The 20943-nt window shown below is 43.0% G+C and overlaps 3 protein-coding genes across 3 annotated transcripts; 1 reads left to right on the top strand and 2 right to left on the bottom strand.

Moving 5' to 3' along the window:
- The first annotated feature begins 156 nt into the window (after positions 1–156).
- Positions 157–1216, top strand: LOC100821655. Its single transcript, XM_003559653.4, has one exon. It carries the CDS (start codon positions 383–385, stop codon positions 941–943), a length of 561 nt encoding a protein of 186 aa, XP_003559701.2. The 5' UTR covers positions 157–382; the 3' UTR covers positions 944–1216.
- Positions 1217–3514: 2298 nt separating this feature from the next.
- LOC104581999 lies at positions 3515–4595 on the bottom strand. Its single transcript, XM_024457093.1, has one exon. It carries the CDS (start codon positions 4384–4386, stop codon positions 3652–3654), a length of 735 nt encoding a protein of 244 aa, XP_024312861.1. The 5' UTR covers positions 4387–4595; the 3' UTR covers positions 3515–3651.
- Positions 4596–4720: 125 nt separating this feature from the next.
- Positions 4721–16210, bottom strand: LOC100842311 (DNA mismatch repair protein MSH2). The gene is made up of 13 exons (XM_003562273.4): positions 15855–16210; positions 15705–15754; positions 15580–15612; positions 13622–14695; positions 12384–12935; positions 12190–12300; positions 12008–12097; positions 11853–11924; positions 10215–10325; positions 7391–7517; positions 6304–6503; positions 5353–5505; positions 4721–5144 (listed from the first exon to the last, which is right to left on the bottom strand). The coding sequence occupies exons 1-13, from the start codon at positions 15907–15909 to the stop codon at positions 4944–4946; spliced, it is 2829 nt and encodes a 942-aa protein (XP_003562321.1). The 5' UTR covers positions 15910–16210; the 3' UTR covers positions 4721–4943.
- Between the last annotated feature and the right edge of the window lie 4733 nt (positions 16211–20943).

The following is a 20943-nucleotide window of genomic DNA, read 5'->3' on the forward strand; positions in this document are numbered from 1 at the left end:
ACCTCCGCTTGAATTGTCAAAGTAACCACACATTTAGTGCGTCATTGAATGCCAACCTACGCAGGGAAGCGTAGTAATGGAGAGGGCCAGAATAACGTGACTCCACATCAGCCGTCCATTAATGGCGAAACGGGGAGGTACACCGTGCTGTGCCTGCCCTCCTGCAGTCACCCATTGCTCGTGCCCTGGCAGAGCAAAATGCAGCACCCAACTACCCATGCCAGCCCGCACTCAATCGAATATACCACTCAATGTAGGACAGTAGGAGCAGCGCTTGCATTGCATCGAAAGAGGAACGCAAATCCGATGAGACAAACACACACCGGGTAGTGAGCTCGTATACGATCGTTGAAACACACGCCACCCCGAGGAAGAAGAAACCATGACAAGCCACTTCCTCTTCGTCCTCGTCCTCCTTGCGCTCCTTGCCGCCGCCGCCGGATCAGTAGCAGGCGTCGCCACGGACACGGTGGCCGAGTCCTGCGACGCGATCCGCGACTTCGTGGACTACGCCTTCTGCGCCGCCGCCCTCCACTCCGCCGGACCCAACGCCTCCAGGGCGGACCGCCACGCGCACCTGCTCCTCGCCGCCGACCTCGCCGCGTCCCGTGGCGCCTCCGCGGGGGACGCAGCGTCCGCCATGGCGCGCTCAGAGCGCGGCGACGGCGGCCAGGACAACCAGGATGCCCGCGACGGGCTGGAGGCGTGCGGGATGCTGTACGGGGCGACGTCGGTGCCGGCGCTGCGGCTCATGCGCGGGTACGCGGCGGCGAGGGCATGGGAGCAGGCGCGGGCGCTGCTGCCGCTCACGGGGCAGGCCGGGATTGGGTGCGAGGCGGCGCTCGGGGACACGGGGGGCAGGCGGAGGATGGCCGCGGCCAACCGCGAGTTCGACCAGCTCACCACCATGGCCACCGCGCTGCTCAACAAGCTCGGCGGCTAGGCTGTCTCGGCTGGGCGCTGGCGCGTGGTAGCTTCCCTGTGTGGGTCGTGTTTGATGTGGTGATCTGGAATCTGGATGGATATGTGTCAATAATGGGTAAATTAGCAATTATTCCTGGTGCTAATTAGTTCTTTGACAAGACAATGATGGTATCAGCTCTTTGACTAGACGATTAGTTAGGGTTCACATGAAGGGTCCACTTCTATTTCAATTCTGAAATTTTCTATTTAATTTTTTAGCAAATTTTGAATAGGAAATTTGAGAATTATATTAGAAGTGGGCTGTTTGTGGGATCCCGGTTGCGTCCCTGCAATTAGTTGCTCCTGTTAATTGGTAACATTATTCATAGGACAAATGCTCTTTTCCACGGAATAAACAAACCATATATATAAAGCATGGAGCAAAATGCATAGATAGTCTTTAAACTTGACGCAGTGTTCATTTTAGTCAAAAAGAAAACTTGCAAATGCTTGAATCAGTTTATTAAACTTGGTATGTGGGTGTTTACGTTAGTCCATGTCCTTATTGGAGCATGCTTTTGGCCACATCGCATTTTGCAAAGTAAACCCTTAAAAATATTTCAATTGACCATATAGGCCCTCAAGTTCCCCATCCTTCGCAGAAGTTCATCTAGAAAGTGGTTGTGATGCACCCAACTAGATGCAATTCGACAAGGCCCGCACTGGCGTTGCAAGGAGCATGTGGTCGATGAGTGACACTTGCCAACGACACTACCGGCAGGGCTACCACGGCGAGGTTTGGGCGGCCTCTATCGTGACCAGCTGGGTGACACGACAGGCTTCATGCGATTGTCAATGCTCGACCAATGGCACCACTAGCATTATGGTGGCGGCTCAACAAGTCAAGCCGAACGATATTGCCAGAAGAAGCTGGAGCAGCATGGCGTGGCTGATGTGTGCGTGTCCTTGGTGCAGTTTGTGTGACATGAGAAGGACCTCAATGACACCTCCAGGGTGGGGATAGCGCCACTGGCGTCATCGCCGCCGCAGCCGGGATAACCGTCCAGGATTTCTCCCAGACCCAAACTCACATCACCCACACCTGTGTCTTCTCAATAACATACAGTCACTTATATGATGCAACAGCAGATGTCTGACGGCGGATCGGCTTCATGCCATCTGGAAGAACTCCGGCGCCTGATTATATGATGCAATTCCTTGGAAGAAACTTATTCGGCCTCCTCAGCTTATATGATGCAATTCATTGGAAGAACTCTGGCGCCCGATTATCATGTCATCTGGAAGACCTGCATCCCTCCAAAGATCAAGTTCGCTTCATGGCTTGCCTGCAACAACAGATGTCTGACGGCGGATCGGCTTGCTATCCGGAACATTCCTCACGACTCAACCTGCCAGCTTTGCTTTTGCCATCCGGAAACTGCTAAGCATTTGTTCTCTGAATGCTCCTTCGCCGCTCAAGTTTGGTTTGTGATCGGCCTGCGCCTTAATTTGACGCTGCCTAACCCCCTGCCTGCGGTCTTTCTCTAATTGACTGGTGGCTGCTTTCCATGACAAGAACGACAGAGAAGCGATCTTGGCTATCATCATGGTTGTCTAGTGGTTCATTTGGCTTGAGCGCAACCAGCGCACCTTCAAGAATATCGCTCGTCTGCCGTCGCAAGTTGCTGATGACATTTCGGAGGAGATCCTCCTCCGGCGGCTTGCTGGATTCTGTGTTGTGACCAATCTTTAATACTCACTCCGTCCAACAAAGGATGTCTCAACTTTGACTAAATTTGAATGCATCTATACACTAAAGTCATGTCTAGACACATTCAAATTTTAACAAATCTGAGACATCTTTTGTTGGACAGAAGGAGTAGATCAAATCGTCTAGTACCACTCTGTCCAGCCTCCGGAGTTTAGCTCTAGAAGTTGCCCGAGCGCTTTGTGGTTAGCTTCCTCGTTTTCCCTTTTCTTGATCCGTGTTTCATTCTCCCTTGTTACATTACAATTCTGAATCAATGAATTAGGCGCTGCCTTTACGTCAAAAAAAATAACATACAGTCAAGGCCCATAGCTACCAAATCCAAGGGGAACGAACGAGTTGGAGGGGAGAGGAAAGGATAACTAGCTCTTAGATCTGGAATGGGAGCCAACTAATCGGGCACGACTCCACGCTTAACACGGTAACACCCACCGGCGTCTCCCATAGTTGTCATTTCGAATGGCTAGCATATGAAATGATCATTCAAATTTACAAAATAAAAATGAAATTTCAACATAAATAAATGTTAGAACATCGGCCCCGCCCCCACCTTGTACAACGCACCACGCAAGCATGCATGGCAGGTAGCCATGGTCTCGAGATCGACGGAGAATCGCCATGCATTGTATGGGGAAGCAAGCACGATTGACCTCATGCTGGTTGTAACAATCTTGGGTGTGAAACGGAAGTACTCATCCTTGTAGCCCGGCAGCCCGCGAGTAGCTTCCATCAGCTGGAGACTCTTTTGAAGCTCCCAATCATGGCATCGAAAAGATCTGAAGATTGTTGCCTTGCAAACAAACAGCGCGGACCATGCCGTAGAAATCCTTGCTGTCGATGACTCGCACAGGCAACCCTCGGATGTGGTCCGGCAGCGGGACGAATGCAAACTCGTTTGCAGACCGGAATAAAAGCTAGCCAGGAGGAAGAGTCCCCTTGGATGGCCCAGAACAGAGAACCTCCAGCGCTCCCCAGGAAACTCAGGGGCTGCTTACCTTGAAGGTGGATTTTGGGCCTGTACGGCGCTTGCTTCTTCGCGTACCAGCCAATCTTTCCCCTCCAGGCCCGTTCGAACATGAAGGCCCTGGCGGTGCCAACGTTACCAGATACTCCGGCGTACTCGTGGTAGAGCACGCAAACCACCGTGAACCTTGACATGGTATCGATGATCCGGCCGCTCCATGTCGTAGGTCCTCTGCGGCGCCGCAGTCGTGGAGGAAAACACCAATGCAGCGGTGGTATTTCAGGCCCTGATCCTCCATGGATGGGATGAGCTTGTAGCGCCGTGTGACCGGCTCGCAGACCAGGAGGTCAGGCAACAAGCGGTGGCGTCTCCACCCGGGTTTCCTCTTGGCGACAAGGAGGAGGCTGTGACGGCTGTCGACGATCTCCCATGCCCCGGCGCCGCCTGCGGGGAGGAAGTCGAGGGAGAAGTGGCAGCCATTGACAGCGACCTTTGGTGGAGATGAGGGAACAAAAACGAGGCCATGGCCGCCGTCGAGACAGAGGGGCGAGCTCAGGCACAGGAGGAGGATGAGCTCCAGGAGCTTGTCGGGGACGCCGTGCCGCTTCGTTGGCCTTGACGACGTCTCCTTGCGCACCAATGCCATGCTGTCTTTGGTCCTACCATTACTGGCCATGGGAGTCAATCGATCGTTTGGTAGATTCTTCCTCTGTCGGATGTGAGATTTCTTCCTCTGTTGGATGCGGCTCATTGGATGCGAGAGATTGGTGTCGTGTTAGCTGATGTTGCTGTACTCGTATGTGCTGGCTTTGCCGTGGCGCGCCCTCCAAGGCTCCAAGCAGCATTAATATTTTTTTGCTAGTCAACGGGGTTTGGTTCCAACTTCCGAAGGTACTTTCCGTTCGAAACGCGCTTACTTTTGCCAAAGTTTTGTGGAGAAGATTATGAAAGTACCCGTCGTTAGCTCATCACCGTTTGACATGTGCAACAATTTTCGATGCTCTTTGTGTCGTCACCATGTAGCTAGCCAGGATGTAGCTATGGAGAAGTCTAACGACGTGCAGCCTGCCTGATGAGGTAAAAGGGACTGACAGTAGCATCAGCAAACCAGACAGTAAAGAACGCTGCCACAATATATGTACATCGTTTTTGTTTACTTGCACTAACAAAAGGGGCAGTGTTGCAACATACTTATCCTAAGCTGATGCGCAGTAACAAAAGGATCAGATTTCTTGACATCAACGTAGTTCTCTATTCTCTAACGATTTCAAAGAACAAAATCCCCGTTCTAGACAGGATTCATTTCCTTCAGAGGAACTGCTGAAGCCAGGGATTACCGGCTGCATCTTTCTCGAAGTCCAATTTCAGTTTGGTCACGACCTCCGTGGCCTTTCTCCCATCCATCTCATCTAGAGGCAATGCCGAGAACTCTTCCAACAAAACGCGGGCTCGAGCAGCTCCCCTGGTCACATCATCTGGGCTAAACACCCTCTTGCGTTTAGATCCAACCTGTTGCAAAGGGCAACAACACTCGCTAAGGAAAAGGGTACTAATTTGAGAAATGCCTTTAGGACTCCTAAATCCACTTTTTTCCCCTTCTGTTAGAGAATTCCTAATCCCGCAAATTGTTCACCCACAAATTTTTTTTTAGAGAGAGTTCACCCACAACTAGGTCAAAACAGCCACGGAAGTTAATTCGAGTTTTATTTGCAGATACCTCGTCATTTGATTCATCATTGAAGTTGGGTGCAGCAGAGAAGTCTTCTAACTCTTCTGCTTTGCTTTTTGCAAGAGCAATGACAGCTTCTGGAAAATTAGCAAATTCCGCAACATGGATACCAAAACTTTGGTCACAGGCACCAGGTTCAACCTGCAAAAAGAAAGGGGCAAATGACGTTTAGCACACTGCTATTGAGTTATTTTCCTCTTCCTTTTACTCTAAGCACACCCAGAAATTTAATACAACATGTTCATTGTAAAAATCTCTTTTTAGCAGTAAACATTACTGAACCAAATAGGGCTTCATATTTGTATTATTTAAAGAGACTTATAACCTACAAGGAGTCAAGGACATAAAATAGATGCAAAGAGCATATAGAATGAACTCCTGAAATTGTTTGCAGGTCATGAACTAATCTCTTTTTTTTACAAGACATAACATTTGTTTGGTTTAAAATAATACTTGTTAGAAAACTCATCATCCACCTTTCAGACACAACAATCATTAGAAACTTGCCTATCGGGATAAGACAGAATGGCAGGCTGAGTTTCACCTTCCGCCAAATGGAAATAAATACTCCCTCCGATCCATATTACTTGTCTCAAATTTGCCCAAATATGGATGTATCTATGTTTAAAAAGCGTTTAGATACATGTAATATTTCGACAAGTAATTCAGGCCGGAGGGAGTAGCAAAACAGCAGTATAATTTTGACTGATGAAGGACTAATGCTATGTCCATAACAAATGTAAATCTTGTTATTTTAAATATATGGCATACAAGTTCAAGCAATTCGTGGGTAGAAGCAACTACAAAATTGAAAATCATTGGGCAGCTGTCAAGTGATTGTAGAGAAACCTATAACAAGACTCAAGAATTTAAGACAACACAGTAAGCCATCAAAATGGTTTCAAAATGTGGTTCAGAAGTTCACGTCGCAAAAGGTACCTTATAAAGCATAGTTAACTTCCGACTTGATGGGTCTATATGTGCACCCACATGATAATTTGCAATTCCAACATCTGGAACATGTTGGTGCTGATCACCATTTTTGTTTGCCAATGCGGTTAATTCATGAAAATGAGTTGCAAACAATGTAGGAGCTCTAGTTACTTCAACAAGATGTTCACAGATAGCCCATGCAAGACCTGGCCATAAAAAAAATGTAACAATCCAAAATATGAGTTAGATCTCATATTCTACTCCCTCTGTTCCAAAATGTAAGAAGTCCTAGCTTTTGTCCTAAATCAAACTTCTTAGGACTTAGGAAAAAGCAATGACTTCCTACATTTAGGAACGGAGGTAGAAGTTGCCTACAATCTCAGTATACTGTAGTAGTGCACAAAAACTCAAGTGCTAAAAAGATGTAGCTAAAATGCATTTTATGGAGAAATAAACTCGTGATTAGAGGTCTAGGGGGGTTTTCATAAAATATGTTTAGATGTTCCATCTTTCATGTGATCCTTTATTAAAAATCTAATGGCTAGGATTGAGAATTTTCAAGTTTTCACTGAATAGAGATTTTCACCTGATACATTTCCTACTAACTCAGGTTCACCAAATAGTAGATCTATCAGAGATTCAGAGTATAAAAGAGGAAATCCTTGTATGAAGGGTGAACACACTGGATACTCCAGCTCTTTGTTGTACAGACACTCGACAGTAAAGAGGAACCAAGTATAAGGCATAACATGTTGGTACAATACATGGTCCTAACCAAAAACAGAGTTTAAGATATCCAATGTCAGTTGAATGAACAGTTCACATGTAAAATGCTTACTTCAAATCAAGTTGCAGTGATTCTAAAAGTCAATATTCGCAAAACCGCAGTAGGAAAAAAAGATGGTGCCAAACATGTAATTTCAAATGAGTACTTCAAATCAAATTGCAGTAAAAATGATTCAACAAGGTCATAATATTGCAAAACTGCAGTAGGAAACAAAAATAATGATTACAAATGCTTATCTAATCTGTCTACATCCAAACATGACAAAAAAGTGAGAAAGACAAATCAAGAAAGGTTTATGATACAAACCAAATCCATCATATGTGGAAGTTCCGCGCCCCAACTCATCGATAATTATAAGAGACTTCTCAGATGCACCTTTCAAGATGGATGCTGTTTCAAGCATTTCTTGCATAAAGGTTGAAACACCGCGGAGCTGTCGACAAAAATGTAAATTTAACAATTTATAACTTCAAGATTTTGCAAAACTACAAAGACCAAGACAGCAAGTTTAGACCTAAAATATCCCCAGGACCAGTTATTGATTGAAGAGTTTCATGCGCTAGCCAACGCAATCAAAAGACCGATCCGATGGAAAGGGCTAGGCAATCCACTTATACGTCAACACAACCCCTAAAGTGTGGCTCCCTCAGGCCTAAACGTGGACCGAAAGTGGGTTGAAATTTAATTGCGCTAACCGGGTCTCGAACTCGAGACTCTTGGCTCTGATACCATGAAGAGTTTGATGCGCTAGCCAACGCAACCAAAAGACCGATCTGATGGAAAGGGCTAGGCAATCCACTTATACTTCAACATTGATTAAATTTAAATGTGTAGCACTTGTAAAGGTTACAGTCATTCACAATTGGAAATATGAGCTCCTTCACCCCTGCTTTAATAGTTTACGACTTTATGATGCCATTTATGTCGCCATAAGTGTCTTACCATCCTGGGGCTGCCCTCCTGTCTCCTTTACTGAGCTGGTGCTTGTACTACGAAAACTAAGAACATTCTGAATCTTTTGTTTGTCTTTTCAGATGCGAGAACATCGTGAATGTAACCCAGTCTTCCTATTAAAAACTACATAGACTGCCCTATTAAAAACTGCAAGTTTCAACTTTCCTTTGGAAAATATCAGCACCACCGTTAGTAAGAACACCCTCCCCTCATGACTTAAAAAAAGAAGATGAAGCTGGTTAGCCCTATTATCTATCTATGTTTATGTAAGGATAATTTGGTTCTGTCATATCAAAACACATGTTTAGGAAAATAACACCCAAAAAATTTAGTCACATTAATAACATTTGACATTTCAGACCCCCCCCCCCCCACACACACACACACTCCATCAAAGGAGACAATTTTGCCCTCTCCTTGTTCATTTGACATGTTCGTTCTCATTCTCGTGGTCACAACTCTAACTAAACTGATAGAAAAGGATCATATCGTGCGCGCTGCCTTTTGAAATATATTGCCCACTTCCATCTGTTCGAGCTTTTGGATGAACTAGTTAGGTGCATGCATGCAATTCATATGGTATCAGAACCAAGAGGTCTCGAGTTCATGATCTGGCCAACACACTATTAATAAAAGTAGTTGCAGCCTACATAGATCCCACATCCAAGGCCTGGAGGAGCCTAGACCTGAGGGAGTTCTTAAATATATTGCCCACCTCTCCCCCATCAGCTCGAGCTTTTCGATGAATTGGTTAGGTGCATACAATTCAATATGGTTTCAGAGCAAAGAGATCTCAGTTCAAGACTCAGCCCACACACTATTGATAAAAATAGTTGCAGCCAACATTAATCCCTTGTCTAAGGTCTGGTGGAGCCTAGACATGTGGGGAGGTGTTGAAATATATTACCCACCTTTCCCTTGCAGCTCGAGCTTTTGGGTGAACTGATTAGGGTTATGCAATTTCTCATACGGTACCAGAGCCAAGAGGTCTGAAGTACAAGACCCAGTCAACAAGCCATTAATAAAAATAGTCATAGCCTACATCAATCCCAGGTCTAGGGTCTAACATCTGGTGGAGCCTAGACATCAGGCGATTGAAATATTATTGTTCACCCCTCTCCATTAGCTGAAGCTTTTGGATGAACTGGTTAGGTGGAAGCAATTCAATATGCTATCAGAACAAACAGGTCTCATCAAGTTCACGACCTGGCCAACAAACTATTAATAAAATAGTTGTAGCCTACATCGATCCCATGTCTAAGGCTTGGAGGAGCCTAGACATGAGAGGGAGTGTTTGAAATATATTGTCCACATTTCCGCATCAGCTCGAGCTTTTTTGGGTGGATTAGTTAGGTGCATGCAATTCAATATCAGCTTCCACCATGGCTTCTCACGTGTCGACGCTATGGATCTCACTCGTTGGCGCTGGCGCTGGCGCCAACCCTCCCGAGTCCCGTCGCATTGCCATGTTCTGCTTGCCTCATCGTTCCTTCTGCAGTCCATGCCATGCCTCCAATTATTGTGCTCGCCTATGTTGTGCGGTGTGCCTCCGCCCACAATTGTGCTCCCTCGTGGGGCATTTGACCAAAGATGTGGCAGGTGGCAACCTAGAATCCTCACTACTTCAATGAGGACGTCTCTTCATTGGAAGTACACGTCCAGCAACCGGTTGGTTTTGATTCATTCTGGACGTCTAGTTCAACGACATAAACTATGGGCATCCGTTGCCTCCTGTGTGCTTGGCATTTAATAAGTAGAAAACCCAAAAAGCAGTAGCAGAATGTGAAAATACAAAATGGAAGGTATTAACATGTACGAAATTCTTTGGATGTGATTTTCCTAAGCATGTGATCTTTGAGTGTGAGGGAGCAAATATTTCCTTTGCGTAAAGAGAGGGTTAAAAAGATTTTGAGCCAGAGTGTTAAGAATTAACATATTTTTTATATATGCTTCAAAGAACTACTTATTGATATTGCAAAGGTGCGACTCATCTAGTTCATATTTTTCATTGTGTGTGCCTATTTAATTTGCTAGTTTTGTACCGCCACCTAAAAGAACAATACCATATACTGCTGCTTGCGCTATTCTAAGAGAAGATTAAAACAAACTTACAACCAAATGCATTTTCAATAAAAAAAACTTAAGAACAAAACAGCTTAATGATGAACCAACTTACTTGGCAATCACCAGCGCCAACACGAGCAAAAATACAATCTCTCACACTGATGCTTGCCTGATCACAAGGAACGAAGGAACCAATTTGTGCCATCAGGACGTTCACACCAACCTGTACAAAATGAAAAACAGAAGGCATCAGATCTGATGATAATAATTACAGACAACTCATTTGTAGCAAAAGTTGAACATGTGATAGGCGAACTAATATGTTCTAAAGCAAATAAAACAAGAGAATTGAGAAAAATACAAGAACCAAGAACGCGGGCCCACAAGTGCAAATTTGTATGGTTATAATGGATTCTTAGGAACTAGGTATTATGGACTGGGTCCACGACGCATAGTTTTGGTAGGATAATGCTCTGAAGAATGCAGATTGGGCATGCACTTGTTCTGAACAACCGACAGCACAGCGTGGAAGATAGGATCTGAGGCCATGGAAATTTCTGGTTATTTCATTGTTCGTTACACGTTAATCCTTTCTATATAGGATGACTAACTTGATCCAGAAGGTAGCTCTCAATTAATCAAGACCAAACCATAACACTACCTTCCTAGTTCAATTGGACTCTACCTAATTTAACTGAGTCTTTAGAATACTTGATTTATTCTTTTATGAACCTTCATATCTCTAACATAGCCTATCGCCCTATCCCATACCTTCGCGGATATATCTATCTCCAGCTGCCTTGTGCACTCATGAGTCATGACCAGAACACTGTACCAAGTGGTATTTTGTAGACCCATGGGCATGAACATAACATTGTACCGAGTCAATCAGGTATTTTGGTTTGCCTCCACTTATCATTTTCCTTTGGAAAAAACATAAAGGCTTTGCTCCTCAATACATTGACAGAAATAAGATAGTTATGTTACAAGCCTAGGACACCACACCCAACCATTACACGTATTTCACTAATCTGGTAACAGGCATTTGACATCGTTGGCACCTGCTAATGCCTAATCCCTAGACATTGCTTTGATTGTTTGAACTATGTGCAAATGTCCAACTTCGCCATTGAAGATAACAACCCTAATCCTAACAATCTTTAACCAAGGCAATCTTATATTATCCAAACTAACTGGCTCAAAGCCCGTTTAATTGGTTACCAAAAGGAATCTTTCCATGTGTACCGCTGGCATGCGGCAGCCCATAACATAACACCCTTCTTTGTAAAACAACTCGTCTTTGAGATATGTGGAAAGGGCCAAGGACAAAGACCTTGATGGACCACCTTGATGAGCGACCTACAGGAAAAACCTTTCAAAATGCTGACTACAACTGATCTGCGAACAACTGCAGCATAACCTTTGTACACCAGCTATTCTGATTCACTTAACTTGTATGCAGGGATCAGATAATTTTGTGAAGGTACATTTCACAATTGCATACATTACCCTTCCAAGAAAGTATTCTGTCATACTAGCATTCAATGCAACCACTCCTATTTACAAGTATACATGATAGACCATACTATCCTGCTATCACCTAGCAGTGACACCAATAAACTTATTTATCATCCAAAGTACCATGAACATATTTACAGTATGTGATAGAGGAAATCTAAGACAGTCATCAAACATGCCAAACGCCTTAAATAGACCATCATTGCTTTTATTATGGAAGTGCAAATCTGACCTGTCGTATAAAAGTGGATTTTCCACCCATGTTCGGCCCTGTGATGATTTGAAACCAACTTTTCCCTCTCATCTGTTTAGAACCATTTGAAGCATCAACGAATGACGAACCTCAGTGGCTATGTGCTGCTGTATACAATCTCATGCTATACTTACCAACGTGCAATCATTTGGTATGAAGTTAACACCATCTTGGGCCTCCAGACAAGGATGTCTACTACCTTGTAGCACAATATCTCCTTCCTCCTGTATTAAGTTCATCGAATTAGAACTGCAGTGCCATTTTCTTTTCTTTTTTAAATTGCTCCTTTTTGTAGTGTGTAAGCTAATATTCTTACCGATGTTGTGATATCTGGTCTTATATAAGGAACTGGGCAGCTTGTTGCCAAATCAGCAAAACTTTGTAAAACATCTAACTCAGATATAATTGCAGCAAAATTCTCAAATACCTGTAACAAGAATCTAAGATTGGTTACAATCACAGATGACAAAGAAGGAAGAATATCAACTGCAAAACTTTATCTCGATTTACCTCTGAAAAGGTGCATGAAATTCTCACTACATCATCGACAATCTTTTTCTGACAACTTGTGTACTCGCCGAGCAGTGCCTGGTATTGTTCACCTAGCTTTTTAAGTTTTGTGCTTGTGAACTTCACGCCATCTTTACGGGTTTCTATGATAATGTAACTGCTAGTGAGTTTTTTCCTGACTTTCTGCTCTTCTTTCTTTGAGATTCTGAACACATGTCCAAATGGCCCTTTTTCTAGCTTCAATTGCTTATCAACAGAAAGATCCAGATCAGTGGCTGTGTGCATATGTGAATTGTTGATGTGATTCTCAACTTCAGAAAGCTCATCCTTGAGCACAGCCAAATCAGAAGAATATCCTGGTGATATCCTGTACTCGCCATTTTCTACTTGTTTGAGGTCAATAGCTGTCTCAACCATTTCAGAAAACCTACCATACCGATTCTTTGTCAACCACTCTTCAAAAGAGCTAACAAACCTTTTTCTTATCAATGTAGAAAATTGACCGTTGTACTGTTGAAGAACATCCTTGATGTATGAGATTCCACGGCAGGACTGCAAAACCATGGATTACAAAGTAAAATTTACTGGAGCAAATATATTCAAGAGGAAAAATATTTGCAAAAGCATGAGTCTATGTAAATACATAAATAACTTTTGATGGATATATGTAGAGAGGTTTCTGTTTTACTAGAAGCCCATACTGATATACCATACTGCTAAACATTATCCTGGCTCAGGAATCTAGTTTCTAATATGTTACTCCCTACGTTCCTAAATATAAAAGTTTTAGCTTTTTCCTAAGTCAAAGTTCTTAAACTTTGACCAAAGTTATAGAAAAAACTACCAACATCTACGGCTCTAAATTATTTTTATTAAATCCATCATGATATATATTTTCATAGTATATACTTATTTGATATTCTAGATGTTGATGCATTTTTCTATAAACTTGGTCAGATTTTAAGAAGTTTGAGTTTGACTTAGGACAAAGCTATAACTTCAAACTTCTTATATTTAGGAACGGAGGTAGTAGAACTTAGGACGCTCTGTCGAAGATACAGCAACACAAGTACTTTAAGAAAAGGTCCAATGCTTGTTTCGAAATATGGTATCTGAACCTTGTACTCACTGCTTCAACATGGCAGTGTGATAAATTTATCTGTGTGCATATTTCGGCCAAAAAAAACATCTTTGCAAACTGTCGTGAAAAGAAAATAAAAGTAGATAGAAACAAAAACCTGATAGAGCTTAACAACAGGCTGCAGGTTGGCTGATCTCTTCCGGAGAGCATGTGTTAGACGGTCAATATCAGATATCCTTTTAAGTTGTTGCCTAAGACCCTGACGAAGCTCTGGATCTTCTGCGAAAGCCTGAACCATATCTAATCTGTTATTGATTTCATTTACATCTAGCAGAGGTTGCTTCAGCCATCTGTTGAGCAGTCGTTTACCCATCCCAACTGTACAAGTTCTGTTCATCAGACCAAACAAACTGAAATTCTTGTTTGCATCAGTTTTTCCTTCAGCAATATTCAATGCTCGCATGGCAGCAGAGTCAAGTCGCATGTAGCGATCCAAATTGTATGTCTCAATTGTGTAATTTCCATAGTTAGTATCATCTGCTAGCAACTCAGCATATGACACTAGAGCTCCAAGGGCACCCAAAGCATAGTCAAATTGAGATAGGAGGTCACGAACTGGCTCAACAGAACCCCTGATTATTCTACCAAGATCCTGCACAAGATCTCTAGACTTAAAATCAGCCTTCTTTCTTTCGGTTAGTAGAACACTGCACTTACTAATAGCATCCTGAAGAGGCTGCAAATCTATTGGTTTCTCAAAATCTGCCGGAAGAAGACATTCCTTGCAACCTAATGCAACAAGGGCTGATTCAACATTTGTGAATCGACTATCTTCAGGGAACTCAGCCAGCCCAAGCTTCCGGTTCGTCATATCCACAAAACTAAGCCCTATATAGAGCTGACTTTCACGCAGCACAGGAAACAACGCAACAGTAACTGGAGAATCTTGCATGTCATTGTTTGTAAACAGAATATCTTCAAAACTGCCGATGTTTCCAGGTGTTCCAGATTTTGCTAATCTCCAACTTGACCCACTTCCCTCATAGAGCTCCAGAGTACAATCTGTCCTCTCTAACAAAAGATTGCGGGCAATGGTCTCAAACATAGCCCTGCTTACGCTGACACTTGATATCCCATCGGAGTTACTGCCTAACTGGCGCAAGGCAGTCATTGTGTGATAGTATGTCTTTGCAATAAATGTGGCATTTTCACCATGAGCCGTGTAATAATCCTAGAGAAACATTTAACTTTAGTTTACAGCATGCTCTTTTATAAGAGAATTGTATGCGTACGAATAAAGTACAAATATTCTTAAGAGCAAATGGTGAAGATTAGCTTTGTATGAGAGTGATATGTCTCAATAGTTGTAACTTCTACACGATGAAGACAGTCTTCTGACGAGCTAGTAACTCATGACAAATGTGTAAATAATCTGAAAAAAGATCTCTTGAATCAATTTACTTATGAAGACAGACACAGATATTTGCATGAACTACCAAAATGCAGATACAGTAGAAGATGACCTTTTTTAACGCTATACATACACATTACTGTGCATTCCACTAAAACTCCCATGATGAACCACGTGTGAATATTAATACTCCCTTCGTTCCATAATTCTTGTCTCAAATTTGCCAAAAAATGGATGTATCTATTCCTAAAAAGCGTCTAGATACATGTAATATTTTGACAAGAATTATGGAATGGAGGAAGTAAGTTTTAAATGCATCTCAAAACGTTAAAAACAATATCGAACTAGAAATATTTTATAATATCTCTAACCTCACGAAGTATGCAGTATTGCACGGAAATGGTAAACAGTCTAGGTTGGCAACCTCAGCTGATAGTGGCCCATTTTTCCAGTGAATGGAAGTTTTACATAACGCAGAAACATAGCATGTCACTAAAACTGTGTTGACTTTTCACAAACTTAGGTCAAGATAAGTCTCGATTTTACTCACATTATACCAGAACTATCCAACAAATTGAACTAAGATTAAAAATTTCTTAATTATTTTCTCGTTACATTTGAGAAATTGTTCAAGAGTAAAAAGAATACTGGAGCACATATACAGTTATCAGGTAAGTATAGCAAAAATATATAACGCCACTTACCCGGCGATCGAAGAAACGAATGGCCCGAGGATCCTACAGTGCCAGGATAATAAATCAGGAACGGATCTCTCAAAATAGACGCCAGAAATTAAGAAAAATAGAAGATAAATCGGGGAGAGACTTACCTTGGGCAACTTCTTGAAGAAAGAGATGAAACCCTGCGCCTGTCTTGCATCTATTGAATCACCGAATCAATCAGAAAAAGAACAAAAAAAAAACGAAAACCTAATGCGCCAAGCAAACACGAAGCGATCCAAGAACGAGAGCGCGCGCACCTAGCTTGAGCTCTGGGAGCTTGCCCCCCTCAGGCAAGTAGTCTTCACCTTCCATACCCCTACTGAATGACGCCGGAGCGGCAGTGACGGTGGCGCGGACGAAGTGCTCGATGAAATGTGTGCACGGGGGCGGCGGGAAAAGTTAGCGGTTTAGGAGGGAACCGAGCGGCGAGCGCGCGTGCGAGAAGGGGATTTGGCGAGTAAACAAAGGGGTGGGGCTTTATGGGGGGAGCGCCGGATTGCAGGGAACGAGGATACTGGTCGCCCCGGGGAATCCGCGGCCGGGACTCAGGGGGCCCGGGGCTGACCTCTTGACTCCGGTGCCCGGTTTCGACTTGCACGGCTGGACCTGCAGGGACCAGCACTGCACTGCACGGCCCGTCTCCGACTCTCCGTATGCGTATGTGTACAGTGTACGCATGCATCTGTATACACCGCGTACCAAAGTTGAATTTCTGCGCTAAATCACATCAGAAAGTTGTGTAACAATGTAAATTCTTGGGGATGTTCATTCAAGACATTCGAAATCACATTTACAAAAGTTGATGCAAAATATAATTATACTACTGATGTGCTTGCGTGTTGCTACGATAATTTTTGCAAATGCTAACGATGTCCAGGAATTATTACAGGAAGACAATGTATGGATTAGATATTAGGAATACGTGCACGCCCGGAGGAAAAGAACCTTGGCATAATCTCTATTCCATTTCATTCTTATAAGAACTAGTTGTATACGAGCGCTTCGTCGCGCCGTCACTGGGAACTGTACATGACTTCTCTTCCTCTTCCGCACCCAAGATTACATGACTTCTTCCGCACCCAAATCGCGACGCTGATACTTGATCTTTATTTTCTCAATATGCAGCCCTTATTTTTTTTAATACAACATAAAATTAATATTTCCTCCATCTCATATTAAGTGACTCAAATTTATCCAAATATGGATATATTTGGACACTTAGGGAGTACATATTTCTTCAACACTTCAGATTTCAAACATGACTAAAGTTACATCAAGATCACATAATCTAAATATTCTGTAGTGCTGAATATTAGATGTTTCAGATCCTCAAACCAATAATGCAGAACACCATATGAATCCACAGTTTTCATAAAGTGTTTCATATCCTTTCAACAAAAACTATTAAGAGTACAATGTCCGAAAGAAATTCAAAACAGCATGAACTTCCAACTTAAATTTGAGCTTCACCTCACACGGCTATCTCCTCGCTTCCTCATTTTGTTTTTTGAATTCCTCCTTTTGCTTTTGTTTCTCTGCATGAACACTCACTTAATATGGGATGGAGGGAGTACTACAATACCATAATTCAATAGGAACTACAAAACTAACACATCTAGACTGCATAACTGTAAGAAAACTAACTCATCTAGATTGCATAATTGTAAGAGCAAGTCAAAAGTTGAAACTTCAGAGAAAGATAACAATTTCCGTTGATGAAGTTCCCTTACCGAGGAGCGTATAAAAAAACGAGGAGGTATGTCATATCACAAGCACTCTTTAATTATTTATGCATGTCATACCACAAGCACTCTTTAATTATTTATACGTATTTATAACATAGATCAATTTTCGTATCATTTTCAAAGTTCGCACTTAAGTTAGAAGGAATAAGATGGATGCCATATTAGACAAAGAGCATAATAAACCTTTTGAAGTGCTTCACTGCATCCATTAGAATAGAGTTGCAAGAGATATATTAATTTTGCAACAACAGAGCAAACTGAATGAGTTACTATTTGCTAAGGTGATGCAAAAATTAAAAAAAATAGGATATGGTGCAGAGTGCTACACACACATCACAGTGACAAAAAAGATTCGTTCTCTTGTTTTTGCTCCAGACCTTGTGTATTAAAAACCCATTGACAATGTGAACCAAAGTTAAGCTGCGATGACCATGGAAAGAGAATAATGCAAAGACAAGCTGCAAGAAAGGATCATTATATATGCAAAATGCACACAATTCTATTTAGAACTTCGGGAAGTTTAACAACATTGCTATAAGAACTTCAGTCTGAAATTAGTAGCATTTCTTCCAATACAGTGAGATTCATGTGAAGGACCTAAGGAAGAACTTTGTAAATATTATATTGCCAAAGGGATAACAACCCATTATTAATATTAGGCTATTGGTTTACCCTCTGAATTGATGGTAGGTGCTTTCAGTACTTCTACGTCCTCCCTGTATAGCCCCTGCAATCAAACTGCCGGTTGAAGTGTACAACTCAAAGCATGGTTCACTTGCATGAAGTATGGGTCACTTGCATAGCAAAATGGTTACTCACGAACTCCACATAGCATTAATAAATAAATAAATAAATAGCAAATATGAGAACTGATGTTTAGAAAGAAACAAATTGCTTCATCGTTAACTCGTCAAGATTTCAAGACCAAACATGTGTAAGCATCAATTTGAAATCTATATCTATATAACCTATAAAGTTGATCCCCACTAACTGCAATTAATGTTTGCAAGCTTTGACATGCAAGCTATCCACATCATCATCCACATCATGCATATCATGGGCATTCAAAGGCTCCACATTACCATCCACATCATGTGTTGTTGTACACTAGGAATCCATTTTGGTGGTCCATTCGAATTTAATATTTTGATGCCTAAGAATTTTCATCTTCGCGTTGCATATAAATATTTCACCAAGCACACATATTTTCATGATATGTATGTCAATTTTTCTAATATCTTCAAATATTCAGGTTGACGAAGCTTCACTTTTCGGTTTCTTCAAAATTATTAATGTCCATGCACATCAAAATTACACATATTATTTTGTTGCATAGGTGTTATGAATGATAAAATCGTTTTGTCCTACAATATTCATATTTATTTTACATTAAATCATATTATTATCATTTGTTTCTAAAATCATATTCAGAAGTGCATATAGAATTTTCCGCGGCAACACGCGGGGAATCACCTAGTAACCTATAAAGTTGATCCCCACTAACTACAATTAATGTTTGCAAACTTGACATGCAAGGTGTCCACATCATCATCTACATAATGCACATCATGAGTATTCAAAGGTTCCAAATCACCATCCACATCATGTGTTGTTGTACATTAGGAATCCATTTTGGTGGTCCATTTGAATTTAATATTTTGATACCTAAGATTTTTCATCTTCACGTTGCATATAAATATTTCACCAAACACACGTATTTTCATGATATGTATGTCATTTTTTCTAACATCTACAAATATTCAGGTTGACGAAACTTCACTGTTCGGTTTCTTTGAAATTTTAATGTTCATGCACATCAAAATTACACCTATTGTTTTGTTGCATAGGTGTTATGAATGATAAAGCCGATGTGTCCTACAATATTCATATTTACTTTATATTAAATCATATTATTATCATTTGTTTCTAAAATCATATTCAGACGTGTATATAGAATTTTCCGCGGCAGCGCGCGGGGAATCACCTAGTATAACACATAAAGCTGAAATAAGAGTTACTGCTGATTTACCAACCTCTTGAACAATTACTGAACAAAGTACAACAGCTCCTTTGATAGGATCAAGATCAACACGAAATTTCAGATAGTCCTATACCATTTGATATATATGTTCATCTTTGATGGATAGACCAATCAAATCATTTGGGTCGCAAGGTATCGATGTGTAAAAATGGAGATTTTTTTTGAGTAAGTAAATACGGAGATTTGGAAATCCGCCAGTTCGCAGCGAGCCTATTTGCCCAAACATACAACATTATTAACTTCTAAGCTAAGTAAATCGATCAGTGACGACCACGAACGAAATCCCTTACCTGATAGCTCTGTGCTTTGTTTTTCTATTAATTTCTTATCACAACTGAAAGTCCTGTAACCAGAAGCAGAAACTGAAAAAATAAAGAAGAACGATCCTAATAATATCTTCATCTAATTTGATGGACAAACCAATCGAATCATTTGCTGACATCGAAGAGCGTATATCCTGTCTCCAAAATAAGACGAAATATGCATGTGGTATCAAACCTGGCATGATCCGCTGCCTGTCGCTGCTGCCTCCGCCGTTGTTTTGACGGGGGAGGTGGGGGCGTGGGAGGGGAGATCGAGGTCATCGGGCGGTGACCTGGTGTACCATGCGGCGGAACTGGGCGGCGTAGGCGCTGATGTAGGCGCGACCGCAGCTTCGTCATGAGATGGCGGTGCGCCGCCGCCGGTGGGCGTGAGGTTCTCGAGGAGGACGGCGGAAGGTGCAGCCACGCCAACGATAGAGCAGTGTAGCACATAACTTGCGGCAGCCGCGGTTGAACTTGGCGGCGAGGCGGTATCTTACAAGCATACATAGCCGGATCCCCTCGTCGCGCTATAGACGTACCTACTGCCGGCCGCTGCCGGCGCTCGTGTCAGGCTCAGTGGGCTTCACACCTCCTTCCTCGTCGCGCGCGCCCTACGACGGGCGGTGGTCCGTTCCTCCGGAGGCGCCGCCGCGATCGTAGTCTTCCCGGTGCTCCCTGGCGTTGTCCTGCAGGGCGCGTTGCGTCTCGCGCGCACCCGCTACTGCTTTCTTGACCTTGGTGGCCTCCCAATTGATCTTCGCTGCCTCCCTGTGTACACAGGAAGGGGAATTAGGATGGGGTTGGGCGTTGCCCTGAAGCAGGGGATCGGGCATCGGAGCGGACCATGGCGATGGAATGGCGTGACGAAGCAGGGGGCTAGCGGCCGGCCGGAGCAAGTAGTGGCGCCGGCACTGCAGGGATGGAAATTTGGATGGGGGAAGGGGGGCGATGGAGTTGCGTGCTGGAGGAGGAGGGGGGCTAGCAGCCCAAATATAACGTCCAACAGAAGGCACCGGAACGAGACTGCCAGCGCAAGCGCTCTCGAAAGCTCCGGAGACACGCATCTGCATGCATGTACACCACTGCATGGCTCGCGCTGGCCATCCCGCCGACCACCAACTCGCATGCCAACGCCCTCAGATCGAAAGGAAATCGAACAAATCATCCAGATCGGACAAAAACCGAAGATAAACCGCCAACGCACGGTCGTGGAGCGTCGAGGGAGCGAACAACTCTCCGGCTTTAAGTTTGTAGA

This window comes from Brachypodium distachyon, chromosome 1 (genome assembly GCF_000005505.3).
Source record: "Brachypodium distachyon strain Bd21 chromosome 1, Brachypodium_distachyon_v3.0, whole genome shotgun sequence".
NCBI lineage: Eukaryota > Viridiplantae > Streptophyta > Magnoliopsida > Poales > Poaceae > Brachypodium > Brachypodium distachyon.

Excerpts from the sequence above, each read along its gene's own strand:
- LOC104581999 (XM_024457093.1), bottom strand. The coding sequence starts at position 4,386 with ATGAGCCGCATCCAACAGAGGAAGAAATCTCACATCCGACAGAGGAAG.
- LOC100842311 (XM_003562273.4), bottom strand. The coding sequence starts at position 15,909 with ATGGAAGGTGAAGACTACTTGCCTGAGGGGGGCAAGCTCCCAGAGCTC. Across the intron at positions 10,326-11,852 it reads AATCCACTTTTATACGACAG|GTTGGTGTGAACGTCCTGAT; the intron begins GTCAGATTTGCA and ends CATTTTGTACAG. Across the intron at positions 5,506-6,303 it reads AGTTAACTATGCTTTATAAG|GTTGAACCTGGTGCCTGTGA; the intron begins GTACCTTTTGCG and ends TTCTTTTTGCAG.
- LOC100821655 (XM_003559653.4), top strand. The coding sequence starts at position 383 with ATGACAAGCCACTTCCTCTTCGTCCTCGTCCTCCTTGCGCTCCTTGCC.